Below are 23441 nucleotides of genomic sequence, written 5' to 3'. Positions count from 1 at the left end.
TGCCTGGTTTGCCTGGTGGGTGGTGATGGGTGGTGATCCACCTGAACTGAAGCCGCACCCACACCTGTAGTTGCATGATAAAGGGGAAGGGGTTAGGGGAGGGGCTGATAGTGTGATGTCACTATATTACTGTTTATTTCATTGGCCCGTTTGACTGTCAAGGGTTCATCATCGGCTTGAATTAGCATGTAAACAACAGACACAAAGCTCCCTCCCTTCCACATGTCGGGAGCGACGCGGCTGTCGGACTCATGGCTGTGTAGGATAATGTAGTTGATAATGTCTAACATTCGTAATGCTCCTCCGCCCTGTTTCCACCGCTTTGGGGTCGCAAAAGGGCTCTATATCCACACACGCCATTTCGGAAATAATTTTGGGCCCCTTCCCTACTTCCTACACAGGTGTTTTTTTAATCCTTTATGTACCCAGTGTAGTAGCTGAGCACAAGTGCTCATTTTTAGCAACGCCCTGCACATAGAGACACATAGAAACACATTAAAACCTGGGAGCTGACCAGTACAACCACAGTCTGATACTGTTGGCCACTAAGCACCTCCACTGGAGCAGGTGGGGGTTCAGTGCCTTGCTCAGGGGCACTTCAGCTGTGTTGGGTGAGTGTCACCCACCCAGATTTTTCCTGCCTGTCCGGGGGAATCGAAGCGGCAACCTTTCGGCATAAAGGGTGCTCCTCTAACCCTTAGGCCACCGCTGGCCCACTAGTATCATGTTACCATCATGATACTAATGAAGGCTCTGGTCAAATGGAGTCAGGGTGGAGCTCTTTGGTGCGTGTTGGCTCACTGGGAACTCTCTGCTACACCAGTGTGTCTCAAAGTGTCATTGGGTGGGTTCCAAATGGCCCCGCACGCACAGGTCTGTAACTCTGAGAGTTTCCAAAATGGCGTGTGTGCATAGTAGTCTATTAGAGGAAGTATAGAGTTATTCTGTGTGCATAAAGTATTCTGTATTTAAGTCCGACGTCATTTTGTCGTCCTACGTTACGTCCCGGTCCAAGTGGCACCAGCTCCCGTCCCCATCTCATTGTAAATAGAATATCTAAACGCGTGAAGCTTTTTACAATGACGTTATTTTTCAGAAAGGAAGGCATTGAGGGTTAAATGGGTCTTAATGCTTCCAACTCGAGTAGAATGATTAATGTTCTGTAAGTGTCCATGACAAAGAAAATATATGATGTGGAGACAAATAAAGACTATTATTATCATTAGCGACACAAAAGTAGGACGCGGAAGTATCTCTGGAGGGGGCGCTCACATCATGGCTAAAATACTGAATTAGAGGAAGTAGAAGAAGAGTTATTCTGTGTGCATGGAGACCAATGGACCGGGGCCTAAGCGACACTCCACAGTTTGTTTTAAATTTGTTTGCGTTTTTGCATTTATTTCTCTCTCTCCAGTTTTCATCCCTCTCAATTCAATCATTACTATCGATACAAACCAATCCAAAATACAAGTTGAGGGAGAACATTTATTTGTATTAACATTTGGTGAACAGGAAGGCATAGTCAATCAAGTAAATATTGTCATTGTAATAATTATTGCCATTAGTGGATATCTGTAAGATTTCTCACTTGTAAAATGCAATGCATAGTCCCTCCCCCACACCAACTATTAGAACCATATTGGAATGCATACATGTTTGAATATTTTTAACATGTACAGTAGCAAATGAGTTAACATGTACTGTAGCGAATGAGTTAACATGTACAGTAGCATAATTAACTGCTTAACGCAGTGGCGTGCACAGATAGACACTAGGGGGTGCTAGAGCACCGTCTGCCCTTGTCCTCTGGACAGCAATGTGCCCTTTTGAAAAAAGGGTTAGGTTTTTGTACAGTATGTACACTGTACAGCAAAGATTTTAGTTAAAAACGTTTGCTCTGAAAGAATATATTCAAACATTTGGGTCACATTTTCACGATAAAAAAAACATAGCAGACCTACAAGCTTGTAGATCTGCTATTTTTCAATAGCTAAAGTATAACATAATGCTTAAAACACCAACAGGGGTTCCTGCCCAAAATGGGTTTTAGGCAACCGGCCGGTTCCACGCGCTGCATAAGGTGCCCTTTTTTCACTTGAGCACATGCCCCTCTAAATGTCTGTGCACGCCACTGCTGATATGTCCACATATTTTAAACGCTGCGCCTTCTTTCCGGTGGGGACCACTGGTTTGAGAACCACTGCCCTTCACGATCATACTTCTACAGCGTCACTGCCTTTCACGATCATACTTCTACAGCGTCACTGCCTTTCACGATCATACTTCTACAGCGTCACTGCCCTTCACGATCATACTTCTACAGCATCACTGCCCTTCACGATCATACTTCTACAGCATCACTGCCCTTCACGATCATACTTCTACAGCGTCACTGCCTTTCACGATCATACTTCTACAGCGTCACTGCCCTTCACGATCATACTTCTACAGCATCACTGCCCTTCACGATCATACTTCTACAGCATCACTGCCCTTCACGATCATACTTCTACAGCATCACTGCCCTTCACGATCATACTTCTACAGCGTCACTGCCCTTCACGATCATACTTCTACAGCGTCACGCACCAAAGTAGCTAACATGGCCGATCTACAAGCTCAAAACACATCGCACAGCGGGAAGCACTTTGATTTTGTAGATCCGATATATCTTTATACGTTTTTTCAAAATCGTGAAAAGTAAGAGTTTTGGGAGGTTTCCACCCATAGATATATATAAGAAAGCTAGATGGCTCACCCGCGCTCTGGCCAATGGAGAGCGACGTTGCTACGTGGCGGCCATCTTACCTCGGGGCAGCATAACATTGTGTCTATGGGGGCATGTACTTTTTAAATAACAATAACATGCTACATTTTCAACCGAGTTTGGTTTGTTATAAACGTCAGTGATGTCTGCATACTTATATGCTTTTATACGACGTTCATATAAAAAAACTACATTAAGCAGATAATCATCCTGAATCATAGCCACGTTGACAACGTTTGTAATAAACCAACCCGTTTGTAAATCAGTCAAGATTTGAGCGAGTTATGAGTATTTTTGTTTGAGCTGCCATAGAACATACTGTACTGTAGTCCCGAAGCAAGATGGCCGCCGGGTGCCACGTCAGAGACTCCGCCTTGAGCCATCTAGCCTTTATATATGTTTCCACCGAACAGCGCTGATGATGATGATGATGGTGATGATGAGTATTGTACATTCAACTAACAGTCCTTATATGGCAACAGGAAGTCTTTCAATCTTTCAACAGCAGCGACAAAACAAACATAAAATACAATCGTTTTCCGTTTCTCTGACGGTGTCTTCACGTCGTCAGGTTATTTCTCCTCCTCTAATCATGTCCGGGCGAGGATCAATCGATCGGTCGAGGTCGACTTCCAGTGGTCGACCGCGACCAAGAGCAGAAGGCAGAGAGATGAAGATAGAGAAAATATATAATCTGTAATAATATACGACGATCTGTCCCATAAATATATATAAACTACAAATCCCACGATAACGAAACGAAGCCTCTCGATTGTTCGTTCAGTCGCCGACTGAACTGTTTGGTTCTCATTGGTCCATCGAGTCAAAGAGGCGGATCCTGGGCAGGTCAAAGGGGTGGAGTCACTGACTTGGGGCGGAGCCTGGGTAGGTCAAAGGGGGTGGTGTCACTCACTTGGGGCGGAGCCTGGGTAGGTCAAAGGGGGTGGGGTCACTGACTTGGGGCGGAGCCTGGGTAGGTCAAAGGGGGTGGGGTCACTGACTTGGGGCGGACTGGGCAGGTCAAAGGGTTGTAGTCACTGACTTGGGGCGGAGCCTGGGGAGGAGGGAGGGACGGGCCGGTGATGACGCTATGAGGGGGCTGTGGCTACGGGCTAGGAGGAAGGAGGGGCCAGTGATGATGCTATGATGGGGGTGTGGCTATGGGCTAGGAGGAGGGAGGGGCCGGCGGTGATGATGCATGGGTGGTGATGTCATCGTCATCAGACGAGCGGCCCCGAGCGGTCGTTGGTGACCGTAGGTCGTAGTCGGACGGTGGAGAACGGGTTTCCTCCCCTAAAAAAAACACACACAGGTACAACAGTTACATTAAAGACTGATATGAGGTTAGGGGATTTACGTGGCCGGTTAAGACTCTTAACCGGCCACGTAAGTCCCGAACCCTCATATCATGATATGAGTTTAAGGGACTTGTGTGGCGTGTTAAGACTGAGGTTAATGGTTAGATTAAGCTGTCATGGTTAGTAATAGTGGGACAACGCGACCAAAACCACATCGGACAGTGGCTGACACCAAGGTCAGTGTAAGGTCCATCCTGGATGCATTGAATGGTGTTGATAACGTCCAGTATGTGTAAGGTCAATTCTGGCTGTGTGTAACTGTTTACTGTGTAAATGTGTAACTGTTTTTAGATCATTTTGAAATTAGTTTTAGCTTTTATTTGAACTTTTTTATTTGTAAACCTATATGTAATTTCACATGTACCTTGTATTGTTTTGATATATTGTGATGTTTTACTCAACGTTCGAGAATAAATAAAACTTGAATGAATGAATGAAAAAACACACAGATAAAATATATAATCCCAGTCATGACTATATAGGAGGGGCGGAGCTCGTTAATATATTCATGACTTTGATAACGAGCACCATATCGATCATACTCATTTATCGGGGCTTTTATCAAGGCCACTACTGAGCGTTTTCTAATATTAAATTAAAGTTTAAAATGACTTACGCGAGGTACGGAGGCGGAGGTCTGTGGGTGCCGTTAGACTGGTTCACCTGTGGGCACGCACGCACACGCACGCACGCACGCACACACACACAGACACAGACACAGACACGCACACGCACAGACACAGACACAGACACGCACACGCACACACAATGGTGTGATTCACAAGGGTTGTTCTCACGGTAGGCCTGGTCACTGGATTGGAGCGGTCAGTAAACATTTCCACATCAAGGATCAATGAATATGCATTTATTATTTGAGACAATCTCAATTTACACTATTTGGATTTTTCTTTCTTTTTGGAAAGAAAATACATATTATTTGTATAGCCTATTTAAGTCATTCTGGACCAGGAACCCCTTTTGGTGTTTTAAGCATTGTGTTATACTTTATCTATTGAAAAAAAAAAAAACAGATCTACAACAAGCTCATAGCGCGGCACTGAGTGCCGTGCTACAAGCTTGTAGGTCTGCTATTTATTGTGGCGCAAATTTGTGGCGCAAATTTGGAATGTATATTCTTTACGTTTTTAACTAAAATCTTTGCTTCCCTGTCCCTGGAACAATATATTTTGAGATGGGAGTCGATGGCCAAGTACATATATTTTTGGGGGTCTTTGACATGAAAGTGTTTTGAGCACCGCTGACATAGAAACATAAGGTCTTTCAGACAAACTGTCATGAATTTGAAGACATTCTGTAGAATGGAGCTCAGGTCTAAATGCATTCGGTCATGTTGTCAGATCTGCTCCATGCAGTGGGTGATTACCAAGCCCTAAAAGACAAACAGAAGTAGGCCTACACATTCAGGCCTGGGCCGTGGCTCAGCGGTCCAGGCACCTTGGCTGGTTAATCCAGTCTGGCAGTGTGCCGCGGGTTCGACTCCCGGTCCCGACGGCCTTTACTGCATGTCACCCCCCCCCCCCCTCATATCTCTCCCCGATTTCCTGTCAGCCTACTGTCTGTCCCTCTATAAAAAAACATAAAATAAAGGCGAAAGCCACACAAAAACATACAAACTCTAACGTTCAACGCATGAGACACTATTAAATTGATAAGCACAATTATTTGTGTGACGATTAATTGACAACTTAGATTTGTAACAGCCTTATCTTGGTACAGTGCATGTGTGCATGTGAGGTGTGTGCGTGTGCGTGCGTGGTGTGTGTTTGCGTGTCTGCATGTGTATGAGGAAGTGAAAGTCATGAGAATGTGAACGGTCTGGACCGACGGCTCTTCACTGGAAACAACTACAATGAGAGAGAGAGACAATGATAGTGTGTGTGTGTGTGTGTCTGCATATGAGCGATACGATTACATTGTAGGCACGCACACACAAAACACACACACACACACACACACACACACACACACACACACACACACACACACACACACACACACACACACACACACACACACACACACACACACACACACACACACACACACACACAGTTTGATGAGATTTGATTTGAGTCAAACTAGTAGCAGTTGTTCTCAAATGTTTTATTTGCAAGGACCCCCTAAACACGCACGCACGCACATTCCATACATGGCCTGTAGGTATGTTAATAGCAATCTATTCCGCCACAAACAATCGAACAGAATGTCCAATAAGACATAACAGACAATAAAAAACCGTCCAATGAGAGCATTGCAGGATCCATTCAGTACTTTACAGTTCCGAGCCAGAAACAAAGCTGTTCTCTGATGGGTGCAGTAACCAGTACGTACCAGCAGAGGTCATCAGGGGACAGAGGGACTGCCATGCAGCTACAGTGACCAGTACACACTGGAGTTGAAAGTACAACAGGTGGTATTGATAATACTTAAAAGGACAACTTTTTTCCGGTTGTTATTAGAGAAAGTAAAATATTAGTGTTAATTTTCTTTCTTGCTGCTTTCTTTTTTTTGCTGGTTTCTTTCATTTTTATGGATTTTAGCTGTTTTTGACAGGGGGGGGGGGATCTTTTTTACAAGATTTTATAGCGATTATTTTATTTATTATCTACTATAGTCCTACTAGACCCCAAGCGTGTGGATACAACTGTCTTTACTTTTAATACACTATAATGACAACACGAGATATCCGTCTTGAACATGATCAGAGCGCAGCGCGTCTCCCCCTCTCTCTCTCCCAACACACACGCGGTGCGCGCACGCACACACACACACACACACACACACACACGCACGCACACACATACACACACAAAGCGTCTATAGTGGCGACATGTGCTCCGCTGCTAGCGAGCGGCCGTGTGTGCGTCCTCGCAAACAGCGAAAATAGCCGATCTGCATGAGGAATAGGCTAGCAGCACTCTCGTCGGAGGGGGGCAGCACAAATATCCTACGAGTAGGGCAACCAAATGGTCAGCATATGTCCCTGATGCGAGCTCATCATTCCATAAAAATGAGCCATAGTTGAATGAGTTGCTGGCAGGCAGCTAAAACGAGAGTGTACGCTTGCCTTGCTCGTTAGCCGTCTCTCTTTCATTAATTTGTTCCACCTGTGACGGCTACTCTCAGAAGCGCATTGAGTGTGTGTGTCACTGTGTTTGTCTCTTCTGCCGTCTGCAGGACTTTCAAATTATTGTAAACACAACATGAACATATGCATATTGCATATGCATATCGCATTCTCAGCGAGAAATATTTCTGAGTAAAAACAAAATATATATATAATAATAATAAAAATATATAATAATAATAAGTAAATAAAAACGAATGGTTCAAGGCCATAAATTAAGATTCGAGTGCCAACCTTAACGAGTGAACATTCGAACCCTGAATGTTCGGGGACAGCCTTAACACACACACACACACACACACACACACACACACACACACACACACACACACTTCATTTCCACAGCCTACGCAACAATGTAAGCATGAGTCATATGGAGATCAATTAATCTCTATTTCCCACCAACTATAGACTCCTTCTGGAATGTTTACTGTGTGTGTGTGTGTGTGTGTGTTATGAATGGAGGCAGTGCACACCAGTTAAACATAACGAATGAATGAATGAATGAATGAATGAATGAATGAATGAATGAATGAATGAATGAATGAATGAATGATCTTTCCTGGAAACGACTCACATTTACCTAGCAGAGAAAAGCTAAACCTAAGAGAGAGACTATCAGGTTGCCCAGAGTGGAATTCCACGAACGCTGAGCCAGAGGTGCAGAGGTATGCCCCGGATGTGTGGTGCACGCACGCGCACGCACACACATCCATAATGCATGTGGCAGCAGGACAGGATGAGAAGACAACAGCGTCAGGTTACTCTGGTCTGTCCAGTCAACCTCAAACATCACCTACAGCTGCTCTCTGTGTGCATGCGTGCATGCACATTGGTGTGTGTGTGTGTTGTGTGTGTGTGACGGCATCGAGGCCCGCCAAAATACATTTTGTTCGACTAAATCAACTGTATCAAAATCAAATCGTATGATATGTAGTCGACTAAAACTAGACTAACACTAAAACATTCCAGGTGACCGAAATGTCACTGAAACTAAATTAAACGATTCAAGAGACTGACTAAAACTAAAATGAAAAGGTGTTGCTAAAAAGAACCCCCAGATTGACATGTATTTAGCTGCGGACCCACATGTGAAACTTCCCCTCCCCCCCCCCCCCCCCCCCCCCCCCCCCCCCCCCCCCGCACACACGGGCGTGTCCCGGACCCCCCATTGAGCACCAGTACTGTATGTGCTAGGTTAGAGTACGCAGAGGAGGGGGGGGGGGGGGGGGGGGGGGGGGAGTCAGGTTTCCACGACAATGCAATAAGACAAACATCTGACACCACGTGCACACACTCACACACACACACGCGCGCAAGCACAGTGGCTGTAGGACTACGGCAGCAGTGCGTGTGGCATTGGGTGACTCCTGGAAGCTGAGACGTAGGGAGTGGACAGAGTACAGTGAAAATATAGATACGTGTGTGTGTGTGTGCGCGTGCGTGCGTGCATGCGTGCGTCTGTTGAACTTGGTTTAATGTAAGCTACTTCCAGTGATCAAGCAAGCAAGAACTGCAAGTCCAGTACCGCAATACCAACAAGCAGGTGAAAAGCCTAATAAGAAGGAGGGACAAGAGAGCCTATACCTAGAGGAGCTGGCAAGCGCAGCTGAAGAAGCAGCATCCCATAACCAACAAGGAACAGTATACAAAATCACTAACCTGATATGAAGAAAATTCAGAAACATCCAACATATCAGAAGCAAACAAGGACAATTACTCACCACAGAAAAAGAACAAGAAGATCGCCGGACAGAACACTTCAGAGAGATTCTCAACAGAGATCCCCCTCTACACCCAATAGAAACACAAGAAGCTGTAGAAGATCTGGACATTAACATCAAACCACCAACAAAAGTAGAAATAATCGAAGCCATTAAATCACTCACAAACGGAAAATCCCAGGTGCTGATAACCTAAACGCAGAGCTCTTTAAAGTCGATCCAGAGCTAGCCGCAAACATCCTACTCCCACTATACACCAACATCTGGGTGGAAGGGAAGATACCATCGGACTGGACAAAAGGAGTGATCGTTAAGGTTCCAAAGAAAGGAACATTATCCGACTGTAACAAGGCAAGAGGGATACGATGGGCCCTGCATTCCACCATTCAAGACCTTGACTTTGCGGATGACCTCGCCCTTATGTTACATACACACACACACACACACACACACACACACACACCTTCAGGAAAAAACAGACAGACTCCAACACTATGGCCAACAAGTCGGACTGATCGTTAACAACAATAAAACCAAAATCATGCCCATTAACACCAGTACACCAACACATAACAATAGAGGAGCAGGTATTGGAGAATACAAATCACTTCACATACCTTGGAAGCATCATTCACCACGATGGGGGAGCTAGTAAAGACATTCAAAACCGGATCAACAAAGCATACACAACCTTCATAAGACTTAAGCAAATCTGGAAATCAAAACAATACAGCACAAAAACAAAACTCCGGATTTACCAAAGCTGCATACTCTCAACACTACTGTACGGTGCAGAATGCTGGAAAACAACAGAACATGGCATTCATAAACTATCCACCTTCCACACATCATGCCTGCGAAAGATCCTGCACATATTCTGGCCCAAGACCATCTCAAACAATAACCTCCTCAACGTCACCCAACAAGACAACATGCACAGTATAATCAATAAACGCAGGTGGACCTGGATTGGCCTTGTGCTCAGAATGGTCATCAACGCAATCCCAAGAGTCGCATTACACTGGACCCCAGAAGGAAAGAGAAAGAAAGGCAGGCCCAAAATGACATGGCGTAGGACGACCGAGAAGGAGCTCCAGCAACGACATCAGAGCTGGGGGACCATAGAGAAGATGGCCAAAGACAGATGCAAGTGGAGGAACTTTGTTGCTGCCCTATGCGCCAGCTGGCGTAATGGGGATAAGTAAGTAAGTAACTTCCAGTGATGTGGATTAGATTTAAGAATGGATGAATTTGATTGTAATGGAGATTTTGACTTATTTAAAAATGCAGTGCAGTTTTTATGTGTCTGTGTCTATGAGGTGACAGTACTTCATTAGACACCCTGGAGTTGTTTTTATGTGCAATGGTGTATTAACTTTGTATTTAGGGTTTCTTCCTGGAGGCTGAACCCTTTACAGTCAAACGGGCCAATGACATGAATAGTAGTTGTTCTTATAAATACAACTAAAGCTGTGGGTGCGGCTTCAGTTCACCACCCACCAGGCAAACCAGGCATACTTAATGAACTGGTGGGCGTGCCCACATAAAAACAACATTTTAACAAATACTGTACACTTCTTTGAAAACAATTATACCTCCTTAAATAACAATGATACTTGATGATCATGTTTTAGGGTACTCATGTGGCTAATTATTATGTGAATGATATACAATATTACATGTATAATATGATTCATATATAGTCTATATAATTTGACGTTTAGATAATATAATATATGACTTTCTTTTTCTTTCTTTACTATCATGGCAATTATCATGTGAATGTCCACATTTCATTGTCTGTCAAAAATAAACAGCATAATTTATTCCAAATCCTTGTTTCCTGGTGGCTTGTGCTCCCCTTGAACAAAATGGTCCTTCGAGCCGGATGATGAGCCACAACAACCACACAGTGACCACCTAACTAAAAATGGCTGACGCGCAGAGCGCCGGCACAACGTTTTCTATGTATTCACTGTAAATCACTCTGGATTACAAGCGTCTGCTAAATGCCTACTTTGTAAAATTGATAATAGACAGACAGACAGACAGACAGACAGACTCACGGTGGCGTTGTGGTCTGTGGATGAAGCCGAGGATGCTTGCGACGGCGTGGGGGAGTGCTGAGAAAGGTGAGGATGATGATGCGGATATTGGTGGTGATGGTGGTGGTTGTTGTTGACGCTGGCGGGGGTCGTTGCCGTGACGACGGGCTTAATGGCCGTCACCGTGGTGGGCGTGGTCTTGGCAGTGGCGAGGAGGAGTCCGTGGTGAGGGGCGTGGCCGTTTCCTCCTCCGCTGTAGAAAGGTTAGTACAGTTTAATTAAAACTAACTAAATAACATAAAATATGTCTTACTATCTATACTATGTCTACCTGTATCACACTATGTATATAAGAAAAACGCTGAGAAACTCTTAGAAAAACTAATACAAACTAAGCTAAAACTAAGCATTGTAAACTAGCAAAACGAACTAAAACTAACAAAAAAAAAATCTAAACTAAATAAAACTACATTAATTAGAAAAATAAAAGCTAAATAATCTAAAACTACCTAAATTAGAAGAAGAAAAACAATGATAATCTACTTAACCCCCTCATGGCCAAGAGCACGTCAAGCCCATAGACTGCCATGTTAACTGACGTAGTAAAACAACAAATCCCTCCAAGCCAATGACGTTATCTGCATAGTAGACGTACTGCCCTGTCAGTACGTCTTTTTATAACAAAATATTGCAATTGTTTGACATTTTTTTAATTATTTTTATGTAATCTACCAAAAACCGGCCGAAACCCGCGCGATCGTGCACTATCGTGCACGCGTGCCGTCTCTATGTGATCCGCGGCAAAAAATGTGATATTTTGGGATGTTCCTGGCCGTTTTTAAGCTTAATCTGACTAAGTTATGACAAAGCTAATGTTAGTTTAGCAATCCGGACGGCCAAGCTATAAGCTAGGGGTCAAATTAGCTTCCTTTGTTTACCTCGTTTGACAGGAAGTGATTTAGCCAGATTTAACACTTTTGTCAAAATCAGAATAATGGAACGTTCCTGCCATCTGGTGGAACTTCTGGGTATTACTTTGAAATCCAAAGTAAAACTTGATGTATTGTATTTAGATCGCTGATCCCTCTTATTGCATTAAAATGACGAATTAAGAAATGGGGCATTGGCCAGCATTGGCCAGATTTGGCGACTTTTTGAATGGCAATCGAAAAATGTGAGATATGACCACAATGTCAGGAAATGTCTCATTTTATAGCTCCAAGTCACTACTTTACAATGAAAAAATAATTATGATTATAGCTTGTTCCATCGTTTACTTATAAGCTTTTTAGTAGACCTTGGTTTCAGTGATAAGTCAAACCAAGGTGTACTAAAGTGCTTATAAGTAAACGAAGGAACATGCTAGGAACATATATTTTTTTCCGGTGTAAACTAGAGATGTGCAGCTTTAAAATGAGATATTTCGTGACATTGTGGTCATATCGCACATTATTCTATTGTCATTCAAAAAGGCAGCCTAAGCTGGCCTAAGGCACAATAAGATGTTATTAAGGTTGGTAACTTGGCCATTAGAGGGTATAAGACTAACTGAATTTTAAAAAAGCATGTCTAAACTAACTAAAACGACCTGAATTAGGGTCTTAAACTAACTAAAACTATAAATTAGGGTTGAAAAATAACTAAAACTGAACTATAATGAAAATAACCCCATAGCAGTGTAACCTTGCGCTGTAGTCAGCAGGGGGCAGCACCATGGTGGCCTCGTCGGTCTCTGTGTCTGCGTGATGCAGGTTGACAACGCTGCGGCTGCGGTACGGACCCGAAGACATGCTGGGGGGGTTGGGGGGGGAGAGACACACACTGAGACATGCAAAGCCATCCTCCACCACCCCAGCTTCCACCATATAACCATATAGAGTCCTTCAGCGTTACTCAAATGTTTAAACTGAATGTTGAACTGAGATTCACGTGTGCATGACTGACTCTAAAGTAAAGTGGTTGCATGGCTCTAGTTAGTTAGTTGGTGCGGGAGTGAGGTCTAGCCAACACCAACTCGGGATTCCTGGATCGCTGCCCTCCAAACGTTCCCATCCAACATCAGGTTCTTCAGCTCTTGAGCTCTGCAGTTTAGAGCATGGCTCTGAACTGATTCCGTTATGTTCTACAACACAGCTTTAATGTTAAAATGTTTAAAAGTTTGCATGACTCAAGTTGATCTGATTGCATGTCTTGCTATGGGCCTTAACTCACTGACTGCCTGAACTGTTTCAGTCTGTAGTGCCGTCCCTGCCCTGCGGTCGTTTCAGCCGGACGTCTTATTTTGAAGACCTCCAGAATTCACAACACAAACTGGGCTAGGCTAGCTCTAGGCTAGCTCTAGGCTAGCTCTAACTACGATATATTTATACGTCACCTGAAACGTTACATATTGTAACAATGCAGAGGCAGCAGAGCCGGGAACATCGCCGCTCTGATCAAAAAGAGCGATCTCAAAGCGAATCAATAAAAGAAACCTCAAAAGTCAGGCAGTAGATATTAATATAGTCCATCTCTGTGTCCATGTTCTCACGCTCTCAAGTGTTTCGTTATCAAAAACACTCAGGTTTCAGCAGAGATGACCTTCACCTGGTTTACTTTACTGACATACATGTAGGCCTTTGTTTCAACGCTAATAGTTAACGATAAGAGTGATTGAAAACACAAACACAAGTGTGTTTTTGCCGCGCGGCAGATTGGCTTCCGTGTCGTCGGCTCAGAGGACGAACCTTATGACGTTATGATGGCTCAGAGCATACATAGGCAACTGGCAGCCCGGGGGCCACATGCGGCCCCCACGACCACTTGACGTGGCCCTCAGGTTAATATCAGAATACTGATTTTCCAAACATGCAAACATGAACCTGCTTTTATTACTTAAGTCTATATACAGTATGTAGTTTAATGACTAGGATTAAAATGTCATTGTCTTTTTTTTATGTCCAATGCATTTGTATTAATCCAATGTATTATGTTCAATGTATTTGAAATTAAATTAAAAAAAGCAAAACAAATATTCAGGATATCAATTCAAATAATAGCAAAAAAAAGCTGATCAACAAGTTCAAAATGCGTCGCAATGTGACGGGTTTTGAACTTGTAGATCGGCTATTTTTGCTGTGACAAAAATATGCAAAGTGGCCCTCTGGAGTGAGTGTGGAAATATAGTGGCCCTGAACTATAGTGGCCCTCTGGAGTGAGTGTGGAACTATAGTGGCCCTCTGGAGTGAGTGTGGAACTATAGTGGCCCTCTGGAGTGAGTGTGGAACTATAGCGGCCCTCTGGTGTGAGCGTGGAACTATAGTGGCCCTCTGGAGTGAGTGTGGAACTATAGTGGCCCTCTGGAGTGAGTGAGTGTGGAACTATAGTGGCCCTCTGGAGTGAGTGTGGAACTATAGTGGCCCTCTGGAGTGAGTGTGGAACTATAGCGGCCCTCTGGAGTGAGTGTGGAACTATAGCGGCCCTCTGGAGTGAGTGTGGAACTATAGCGGCCCTCTGGAGTGAGTGTGGAACTATAGTGGCCCTCTGGAGTGAGTGTGGAACTATAGTGGCCCTCTGGAGAGAGCGTGGAACTATAGTGGCTCTCTGTAGTGAGTGTGGAACTATAGTGGCCCTCTGGAGTGAGTGTGGAAATATAGTGGCCCTCTGGAATGAGTGTGGAAATATAGTGGCCCTCTCCATCGTCAATGTTGCCCACCCCTGGTCATACGTGGGCAACTGGCGGCCCGGGGGCCACATGCGGCCCCACCGTCACTTAACCTTCAGGTTAATATCAGAATACTGAGATATTATTGATTTCAGCTGTTACAATTCAACATGCAAACATGACCGGCTTTAATTACTTCAGTCTATAAGTAGCTTAATGACAATTAAAATGTTGTCTTTTTGTATTTGAATTTAGTTCGTAAAGTTAACATAACTATAACTAAATACATTTGAAATTAAATAAAAAGGTTACTTTTCAGGATTGCAATTCAAAAATAGCAAAAAATGCAAATAGTAGCAAAAATACCCGATCTACAAGCTCAAAAAGTGCGTGTCCTTATACCTGTTGTTATTCACCAGCGGCTCCGAGAAGGCTCTGCAGTACGAAGAGGGAAACCAGCCCCGCCTGAGAGAGAGAGAGAGAGAGAGAGAGAGAGAGAGAGAGAGAGAGAGAGAGAGAGAGAGAGAGAGAGACACAGAGAGACAGAGACAGAGACAGAGACAGAGAGAGAGAGAGAGAGAGAGAGAGAGAGATGATTAACCCATTCTGACCTGATATCAGATTCTAAAAATGTCTTCTACATCCTGACAGTTTTCCATTCTGACCTGAGATCAGATTCTAAAAATGTCTTCTATGTCAGTCGCTCTTCGATTTTTCAAAAATAGCAGACCTACAAGCTCATAGCGCGCCACTCGGTGGCACGCTATGAGCTTGTAGATCTGATATTTTTAAATAGCTAAAGCATAACGTAATGCTAACACCAAAATGGGTTAAATACTACAGTATCTGAAACAGTCACAACATACAGCATCGACGGTGTCGGGGGAAAAACCTCTGATCTCCACAGGTTATGTTAAGTGTTATTCCGTATATTTACGTCCTACTAGGATCATAGTACAGTGTGTCACACAAACGTGTCAACAGTAGCCGGTCTGCAAGCTCGACCCGTGGGCGTGGCCGTGAAAGTGTTTATTTATATTACTACTAGTTACTAGAAAAATAAGGTAATAATATAATTTTAAGTAATTTATGACTTAAGTTCCGTTCCGTTCCAGCAGCATGCAGCTCAGAACAAGGTCTTGGTGTCATTGCTGCGATCATGTTTCCACAGATCTGCTCTCTCTCTCTCCACAAGGAGAAAAGGTTAATATTTGTCCAGGTTTATCTCTGGACAACAACAGGGTGTTTCCTGTGTTTACACGTGATAAACGAAAGGTCCTTTAAAAGCTCCTGGTGGAAAAATGCTACGTCGCCACCGCCGCGCTATAACAATCTCACTGTGTGAACGTACTCTGTGTTCATACACCACCAGTGTTGTTTTTGGCAGCGAACCAAAATGTGGAACGCCCTACCAACAGTCATTAAGACATGTGAATAGCTTGACTCCTTCAAAACCGCTCTCAAAGGGCACCTACGGACGGCTGCAATTCGATACTGGCCCCCATAAAATCGGAACCCCCCTTCCTTTTCCCCTCACTGTATATGTTTCTTTTCCCTTTCTACCTCCTTTATGATGAATTCCTGTTCTGTTCTTTGGCTATATAGAAGTGTCTATTTGTACGTCTCTAAATGTTTTGATGAATTGAACAAGGTTGACCCTCTTGTAAACAAGTGTAATGCTTTATTGGGTCGTCCACTCACATTTGTATTTGTATTCTTTTTTTCATTAATAAAAAAAAACAAATGTCAATCAAATTAATTTATTTTATTGTATACGTTTTGTGTTATTGCCATTGATAATGCATTGGGCGTTTCAGTTAAATAACTCAGAAACTATGAACCATTTCAAAGTAAAAAGTTCCAGCTGAATTATAAAAAGTGTGAATGGAGTTTCTAGGTGAAAGTGATTTTTTGAAAGTTTTGCGTGGGCTCACAAAGTGTTAATAAATATTTCAATCAATCAATCAATCAAACATTTCTATTTTAGTTTTAGTCGTTAAAGTATCTTGTATTTAGTTTCCATTTGGCTTCAGTCACATTTTAGTCACCTGGAATGCTTTAGTGTTTAATAGTCTAGTTTTCGTCAACTAAATGTCATAAGATTTTAGTCGACTAAATATACAGTTGTCCACTAGTCCCTTCCTAACATTTAGTTTAGTTTTCATTTGTTGACAAAATCAGCAGTATATTTAGTCATAGTTTTATTCATCACGTTTTTATGTAGTTTTGTCAGTGAAAAAAGGTAGTCGACGAACGTTTTCCGTCATAGTTTTAGTAGACGAAAACAACAGTCACTGTGAACCAGTGTATATAACAGAGGGAGTGGCTTTCTGCTCTGCTGAGATCACACATGCAGTCAATGTGCTCACATACTCATGGTCAATGCTATTGTTAACTACTGAAATATTTTTATTAAAACTAAAAAAATACTGAATATTTCAAAAGCAAATGCTTAAAAAAAAGGAAAAAAAAGCCTGATAAACCTGTGAAAATAGCAGTAATATACAGTGCTATTTTTAGACATTTTACTTTTGGTACTTAAAGTACATTTTGAAATCCGGACATTTACTTGTATCAGAGTATTTCTGCATTGCAGTATTGATAGTAAATTGATAGTAAGTAAAGAAAAGTAAAAATAATAAGTCGTTTTTCCACCACTGCCAGATGGTTCCTCCGCTGAAACGCACAAAGTCCAGCTCTGGACTGGTCCAATTTACAGCCCATGAGTCAGACGACCAACCAACCAACCCCGAGCTCTGGACAGGCCACATTACTGCCTGATTCGCTGGCGCTGCAGAGCGAGACACATGGTGTCCGGTCGGAGTGGGATGGAGAGAGATGAGCGAGCCAGTTAAAGAGTAGGAGGAGAAGTTCACGGGCACCGCCGACACCGCGCTGTTCTCAGCAGATACAGGCCGACGCGACGCCAAGACAATCTGTTAGTGATGCACTGAATATCCGGCCGCAGAAAATATATCACCGCATAGTGTATACAATCAATGCATTAAAAAGAGATGAATAAATGTTTTATGGACCCATAATAGTGATTAATATCATACTATAATTCAGTCTGTCTGTGTGTGTGTGTGTGTGTCAGAAACACCGCCGTAGCTGCTCACTGCCTGAACCAATCACTCCCTTTTCACACAGGCATTGACCATAATAATATGGAGGTCTTAACGAAGCCCTTTTTTCGATTTGACACATTCATGATTAATAATGAATTTATTAGTGAATTAAAAAAGCGAAAACGCACCCAGGGCGCAGTACCCCCCACGGCCACAAGGGGGGGGGGGGGGGGGGGGGGGGTACTGCGCCCGTCTCACAACGGGTAAGGGCTAGTTTAAGTTAACTTTAGCCATAACCATTTATTTTGCTCTTAAGGTACATGACAGCAATGGATGGGAAAAAATATATATATAATATTAATCATATTCTGATATTCGGTATTCGGTTTCGGGCAACTGTTTCCTATATTCGGTATTCAGTTTCGGCCCAGATGTCTCTTTCGGTGCATCCCGACAATCTGCCCTCCCTGCTTGGTCACGAACGTGCACAGAGTGTCAGAGAGGCAGGGGCTGAAATCCCGTAAGAGGGCACTTTTGGACAAACATAGTGAAAATAGCAGATCTACAAGCTCTCAGCGCGTCGCAACTCAGCTATTTTCGGGGCACAAGCCAGCATTCTTTATAGCTAGTGGAGATGCGGCGTACAATATGGATTTCTAAACACATTTGTTCAACGCAAATACATGTGTAAATGGTCAGGAGACTTGGGGAGAAAAAGAGCAACTCTCCTGAATGCAGCCTTCCTTCCGGTATGGCATGGAAGGAAAGGAGCATTTCTTTCACCGTAGTAAATGCTGCTATTGTGGTCTGGAGTATGGGGCAGTTGTTTTACAGACGGGTAAAAGGGCAGTTGTTTTACAGACGGATAAAAGGGCAGTTGTTTTACAGACGGGTAAAAGGGCAGTTGTTTTACAGACGGATAAAAGGGCAGTTGTTTTACAGACGGGTAAAAGGGCAGTTGTTTTACAGACGGATAAAAGGGCAGTTTGATGTCTAAAAACACCCTTTGAAGTCTAAAAGCCCCCCTTGATGTCTATGTGTGCACGTCCCTGTGCATGGCCCCCATCAGCTGGTGTCGGACTCTTTATAAATAGCGGAGTGATAAATGAATATTTAGTTGTTCAGGTCCTTGCCTTGTCTAAAATTCTCTTTTTCAGAGAGAACTTCAGAGAAGGCATGGACCTGAAGAACTATTATTCACAAAATAAGGCCTATAGCGACATGTACATACTATATACCGTATGAAACAGAAGACTCTCTGCTTTCATAAGAAAAAAACTAATACTGTAATAATAATTAAAATCACACCCCTGTGAAGTGAGCAGTGCAATGTTGTGCAACATTGAGGACGATTCTACAAATGCCTTCTGAATCCTGCCAGTTTTCTGAAAAAAACCTTCGTCATTCGTTCTCAAACTAGTTCATGTCAAGGACCCCCCAAAAATATATGTAATTGGCCGCCGACCCCCCCAATCTGAAAATATGTTGTTCCAGGGACCCCCCCAGAAGCTAAATATTTGAGTTTTGCGCCACATTTTCACGATTTCTCAAAAATAGCAGACCTACTTGTAGATCTGCTATTTTTCAATAGTTAAAGCATAACATAATGCTTAAAAAACACCAAAAGGGGTTCCCGCCCCCAAAATGGGTTAAAGTTGTTAAACTCACTTCCCGCTCTTCTCCAGCGCTCCGTACATCTTATTAAAAGGTATTAAAGTTATATTTTAGGACAGTTTAAGTGCCATAAACGTCAAGACGTCTAATTGGCAATTAAGTACCGGATGCCACGGACGACAAGACGTCTCTCCCTTGGGATTTCTTTTTATTTAAATTCTTAAATCCATATTTTGAAAATTCCTCTAATCTGGTGTACAGGTGATGACATGCACATTACATGCATAATAGAATTACAAATTCTTTCTTTCTTTATAATGGGAGAATTGGCACTCAGAGCCTAAACTGGTGACCACCAGGTGGCGCTGAAAGAGTCAGACGTACCTCCCGCTCTTCTCCAGCGCTCCGTACATCCAGCCGTCCCTCTCGTCGGGGATGAGCAGGACGATGGTCTCGCCCTCGTCGAAGCTCAGCAGCGTGGCGTTGTCTCCGGCCGCGTGCGGGAAGATGGTGCGCACGCGGGGCTTATTCTTCGCCGCGTTGTTGTTCAGCCCCGACGACACCGACACCGACCTGGGGATGACGCTGTTTTTGTCCTCCACCGCCGCCGTCGTGCTGCTGCTGCTGGTGGTGGTGGTGGTCACGTGGTCTGACGGGGGGAGGGGGGGGGTTAGTACGACACGACACAACGGATAGCTTTTTGTCGCTGCTGGTGTGAACACGGAGACTACATTAGAATGTCTGCTTGGGTGTTGTGTGCTCTGAAAATGGCCGATCTACACGCGTTGTGAGCTTGTAGATCTGCTACTTTTGGCACACGGCCGAGTATGAATAAGGCATTTCAGCGACATCGCGGCACGTGTGCGCGCGCGCACACGCACACACACACACACACACACACACACACACACACACACACACACACACACACACCTGTGTTTCGTTCCGTGAACATGTTGGCTAGCGGGCTGGTCTGGGCCTTCATGGCCGGAGCAGGGGGAGGAGCCATCGACGACATGGAGTCCCGACCCGTATAGTTCTGCAGACACAGAGGATGTTGGCATGGTTACCATCCTATGGACACGGAGGACGTTAACACTGATGTTGGCATGGCTACCATCCTATAGACAAAGAGGACGTTAACGCTGATGTTGGCATGGCTACCATCTGTTACGGATGTCGGGGCGCGGGTCTGCTATTATGTCTGTTGCGCGCCGCCCTGTTTTGTCTCGTCTCTGCAGATCCGTCCTGCACAGCCATTGGTGGGGAGCGTTCCCCACGCTCCACCATTGGCCGCCTACTCCCAATCCTGCGCGTCCAATCAGCGCTTCCACCCTGTCCCACCTGATGACATAAAGTCCCACTGAAGACTGTGTTTCCGGGCCGCTGTCAGTCCGTCATTGTTTCTCTAAGAGTAGTGACAGCGCGCCCTCCGTGCAGGGAAAGAGTGTTGAACCTGTACAAGTCTATCTACTGAGAAACCTCTATAAGAGAGTATATTCCGAATTGTTACAGAAAGACATAAGTGCTTTTTTTTTTTTTTTTTTTTTAAGATATTTTTTTGCGGCTTACGCCTTTTATTGATTTTTGAAGGGACAGACAGTAGGCTGACAGGAAACGGGAGAGAGATGGGGGGATGACATGCAGTAAAGGCCGTGTCGGGTCCGGGAGTCGAACCCGCGGCACACTGCGACTGGATTACCAGTCCGGTGCCCAGACCGTTACGCTACGGCCTGGGCCCATAAGTGCTTTTCATTGAACTGTGAATAACGAGTAGGTAGTATAGTAAGTATTTTCCATATTAGTATTCTCACTGTTATCACCTTAGCTAGTTAGGCAGGCACCTTCACTTGTACTTTTGTTTGATGGTAGGCATAAGATTAGAGTAGTCAGTCAGTTAGCATTTTCTTTTGTCAGATAGTCAGTATTGGGAGGGGTTTAGTTTAGGGTACAGTGGTAGGATATTTTGTTGCTTTCTTTGCTTTTGGTCCTGCTCAGCCTGCTCACTTTGTTCACAAGTGTTGCACCTTTATTGTTCCACCCTGTATGCCACCGAAAAATAAGAGAATAAACCACCTTGCCTTTTTCCACCGTGACCACCCTAGGCTCCACCCTATAGACACAGAGGACGTTAACACTGATGTTGGCATGGTTACCATCCTATAGACACAGAGGACGTTAACACTGATGTTGGCATGGTTACCATCCTATAGACACAGAGGACGTTAACACTGATGTTGGCATGGTTACCATTATATGGACACAGAGGACGTTAACACTGATGTTGGCATGGTTACCATCCTATGGACACAGAGGACGTTAACACTGATGTTGGCATGGTTACCATCATATAGACACAGAGGACGTTAACACTGATGTTGGCATGGTTACCATCCTATGGACACAGAGGACGTTAACACTGATGTTGGCATGGTTACCATCATATAGACACAGAGGACGTTAACACTGATGTTGGCATGGTTACCATCCTATGGACACAGAGGACGTTAACACTGATGTTGGCATGGTTACCATCATATAGACACAGAGGACGTTAACACTGATGTTGGCATGGTTACCATCCTATAGACACAGAGGACGTTAACACTGATGTTGGCATGGTTACCATCCTATAGACAAAGAGGACGTTAACACTGATGTTGGCATGGTTACCATCCTATAGACACACAGGACGTTAACACTGATGTTGGCATGGTTACCATCCTATAGACACAGAAGAGGACATTAACACTGATGTTGGCATGGTTACCGTCCTATAGACACAAAGGACGTTCACGCTGACGTTGGCGTCCAACGTTGAAGCTGCCACCACCTACTGGCGAAACGTGGAACTACAGCACGACCATGGAGGTGGACGGACGTTCACAACGTCATGTGCGTCAGGCTCGGTGGCAGCGACGTAGAGTCTGTGGGGGCCACGGGGCCATGGCCCCCATGAAGAATCCTAGGGCCCCTTTCGGCCCCCATGAAGATTTTCGTGGACATTTTACATTTACATTACATATTTTCTGGGAATTCCGAACATTTTGGACCTCTCCGCCGGCAATCTGAGAATCCCATCGTCAAATATTCGGGAAAACAGCGCCTCCCCTGTTGTTCCTCAGGCAACAGTCTGTCTTGAGAGACACCGGCCGTCCAAGAGGTGTTAAAAAGTGCTAATCGGGTTTATTTTGTAGTTGTTCTTGAGGCGTGACATAATAACATTGATCAAGAATTCACCAAAGAGACCTAACCACAGACTAGTGAGACTACACACTGACTCGAGAAAAGACCCATATCGTCCAAAATAGGCTGATCAGTCGCTGTCTGTGTATAGGCTAATTAATTGGTAAAAGTATGCTAAAGAACTCATTTTTAGACCATTTGGGAAATAAATAAATAAATAAATCCGCGGCGGCGGCCTCGCTTCGCTCGGCCGCGACAGTCCCCCCCCCCAACGCAATTCTGTAGCCTACCCAAAGGTAAAACGTACCCGCCGCCTATGATCTCTCTCTCTCTCTCTCCCTCCGTATCTCTCTATATCTCCCTCTCTCTCTCTCTCTCTCTCTCAGGGGGGGGGGGTGCGGGGAGGCGGGGCCCCCTTGAGGATTGATCAAACTCTTCGGCTCTGCTCGGTGGAGCCATCGAGTTATAATTATACGTCCGGCAGTCTTCCCGGTGCTTCAAAACGCCACTGAGCAACTTCTATTGAAATGAACATCGGAGGTGGCGGGGGGCTAGCGCTCCGTTTCGGTCTCTATCCTTTTAATACTCTATGGCACGGACACATTGATGACCCTGTGGGCCCGTGGGTCTCACCATGCTGTGGCGTGTGGTGGCGGGTGTGGTGGCGGGCGAGGGCAGGGGCGCGACGGGCACGGCGGTCCGCAGGGTCTCGATCTTGGACATGATGTTTTCGGGCATGTTGGTGGCGTTGCTGCACTGGTCCTGCCAGCCGCTCAGCTTGGTGCTCAGGAGGTCTCGGGCCTGACGGAGAGACGGAAGACATTATAATAAGCATTACACCGCTGTGTTCCCACACGTGCATGTGTGCATGCGTGCGTGCGTGCACCT

General features: G+C 44.5%; 1 protein-coding gene across 1 annotated transcript in view; it reads right to left on the bottom strand.

Moving 5' to 3' along the window:
* Positions 1-3833: 3833 nt before the first annotated feature.
* LOC310868574 (BAR/IMD domain-containing adapter protein 2-like 1) overlaps positions 3834-23441 on the bottom strand; it is a 48040-nt gene continuing 28432 nt past the window's right edge. Inside the window, exons 16-24 of the mRNA XM_083779029.1 lie at positions 23440-23441; positions 23187-23354; positions 20301-20406; positions 19752-20016; positions 15088-15150; positions 12726-12833; positions 11064-11295; positions 4742-4788; positions 3834-4060 (exon numbers count right to left, since the gene is read on the bottom strand). The exon at positions 23440-23441 is cut by the window's right edge and continues 151 nt beyond it. Coding sequence (XP_083635155.1) covers positions 3988-4060; positions 4742-4788; positions 11064-11295; positions 12726-12833; positions 15088-15150; positions 19752-20016; positions 20301-20406; positions 23187-23354; positions 23440-23441 — 1064 coding nt within the window. The 3' untranslated portion in view covers positions 3834-3987. The remainder of the gene's footprint in view (positions 4061-4741; positions 4789-11063; positions 11296-12725; positions 12834-15087; positions 15151-19751; positions 20017-20300; positions 20407-23186; positions 23355-23439) is intronic.

Source organism: Protomyctophum parallelum (assembly GCF_964188405.1).
Source record: "Protomyctophum parallelum genome assembly, chromosome: 13".
Classification (NCBI taxonomy): Eukaryota; Metazoa; Chordata; class Actinopteri; order Myctophiformes; family Myctophidae; genus Protomyctophum; species Protomyctophum parallelum.
Note: the sequence above shows the minus strand (reverse complement) of the source record. Positions and strands in the feature narration are given on the sequence as shown.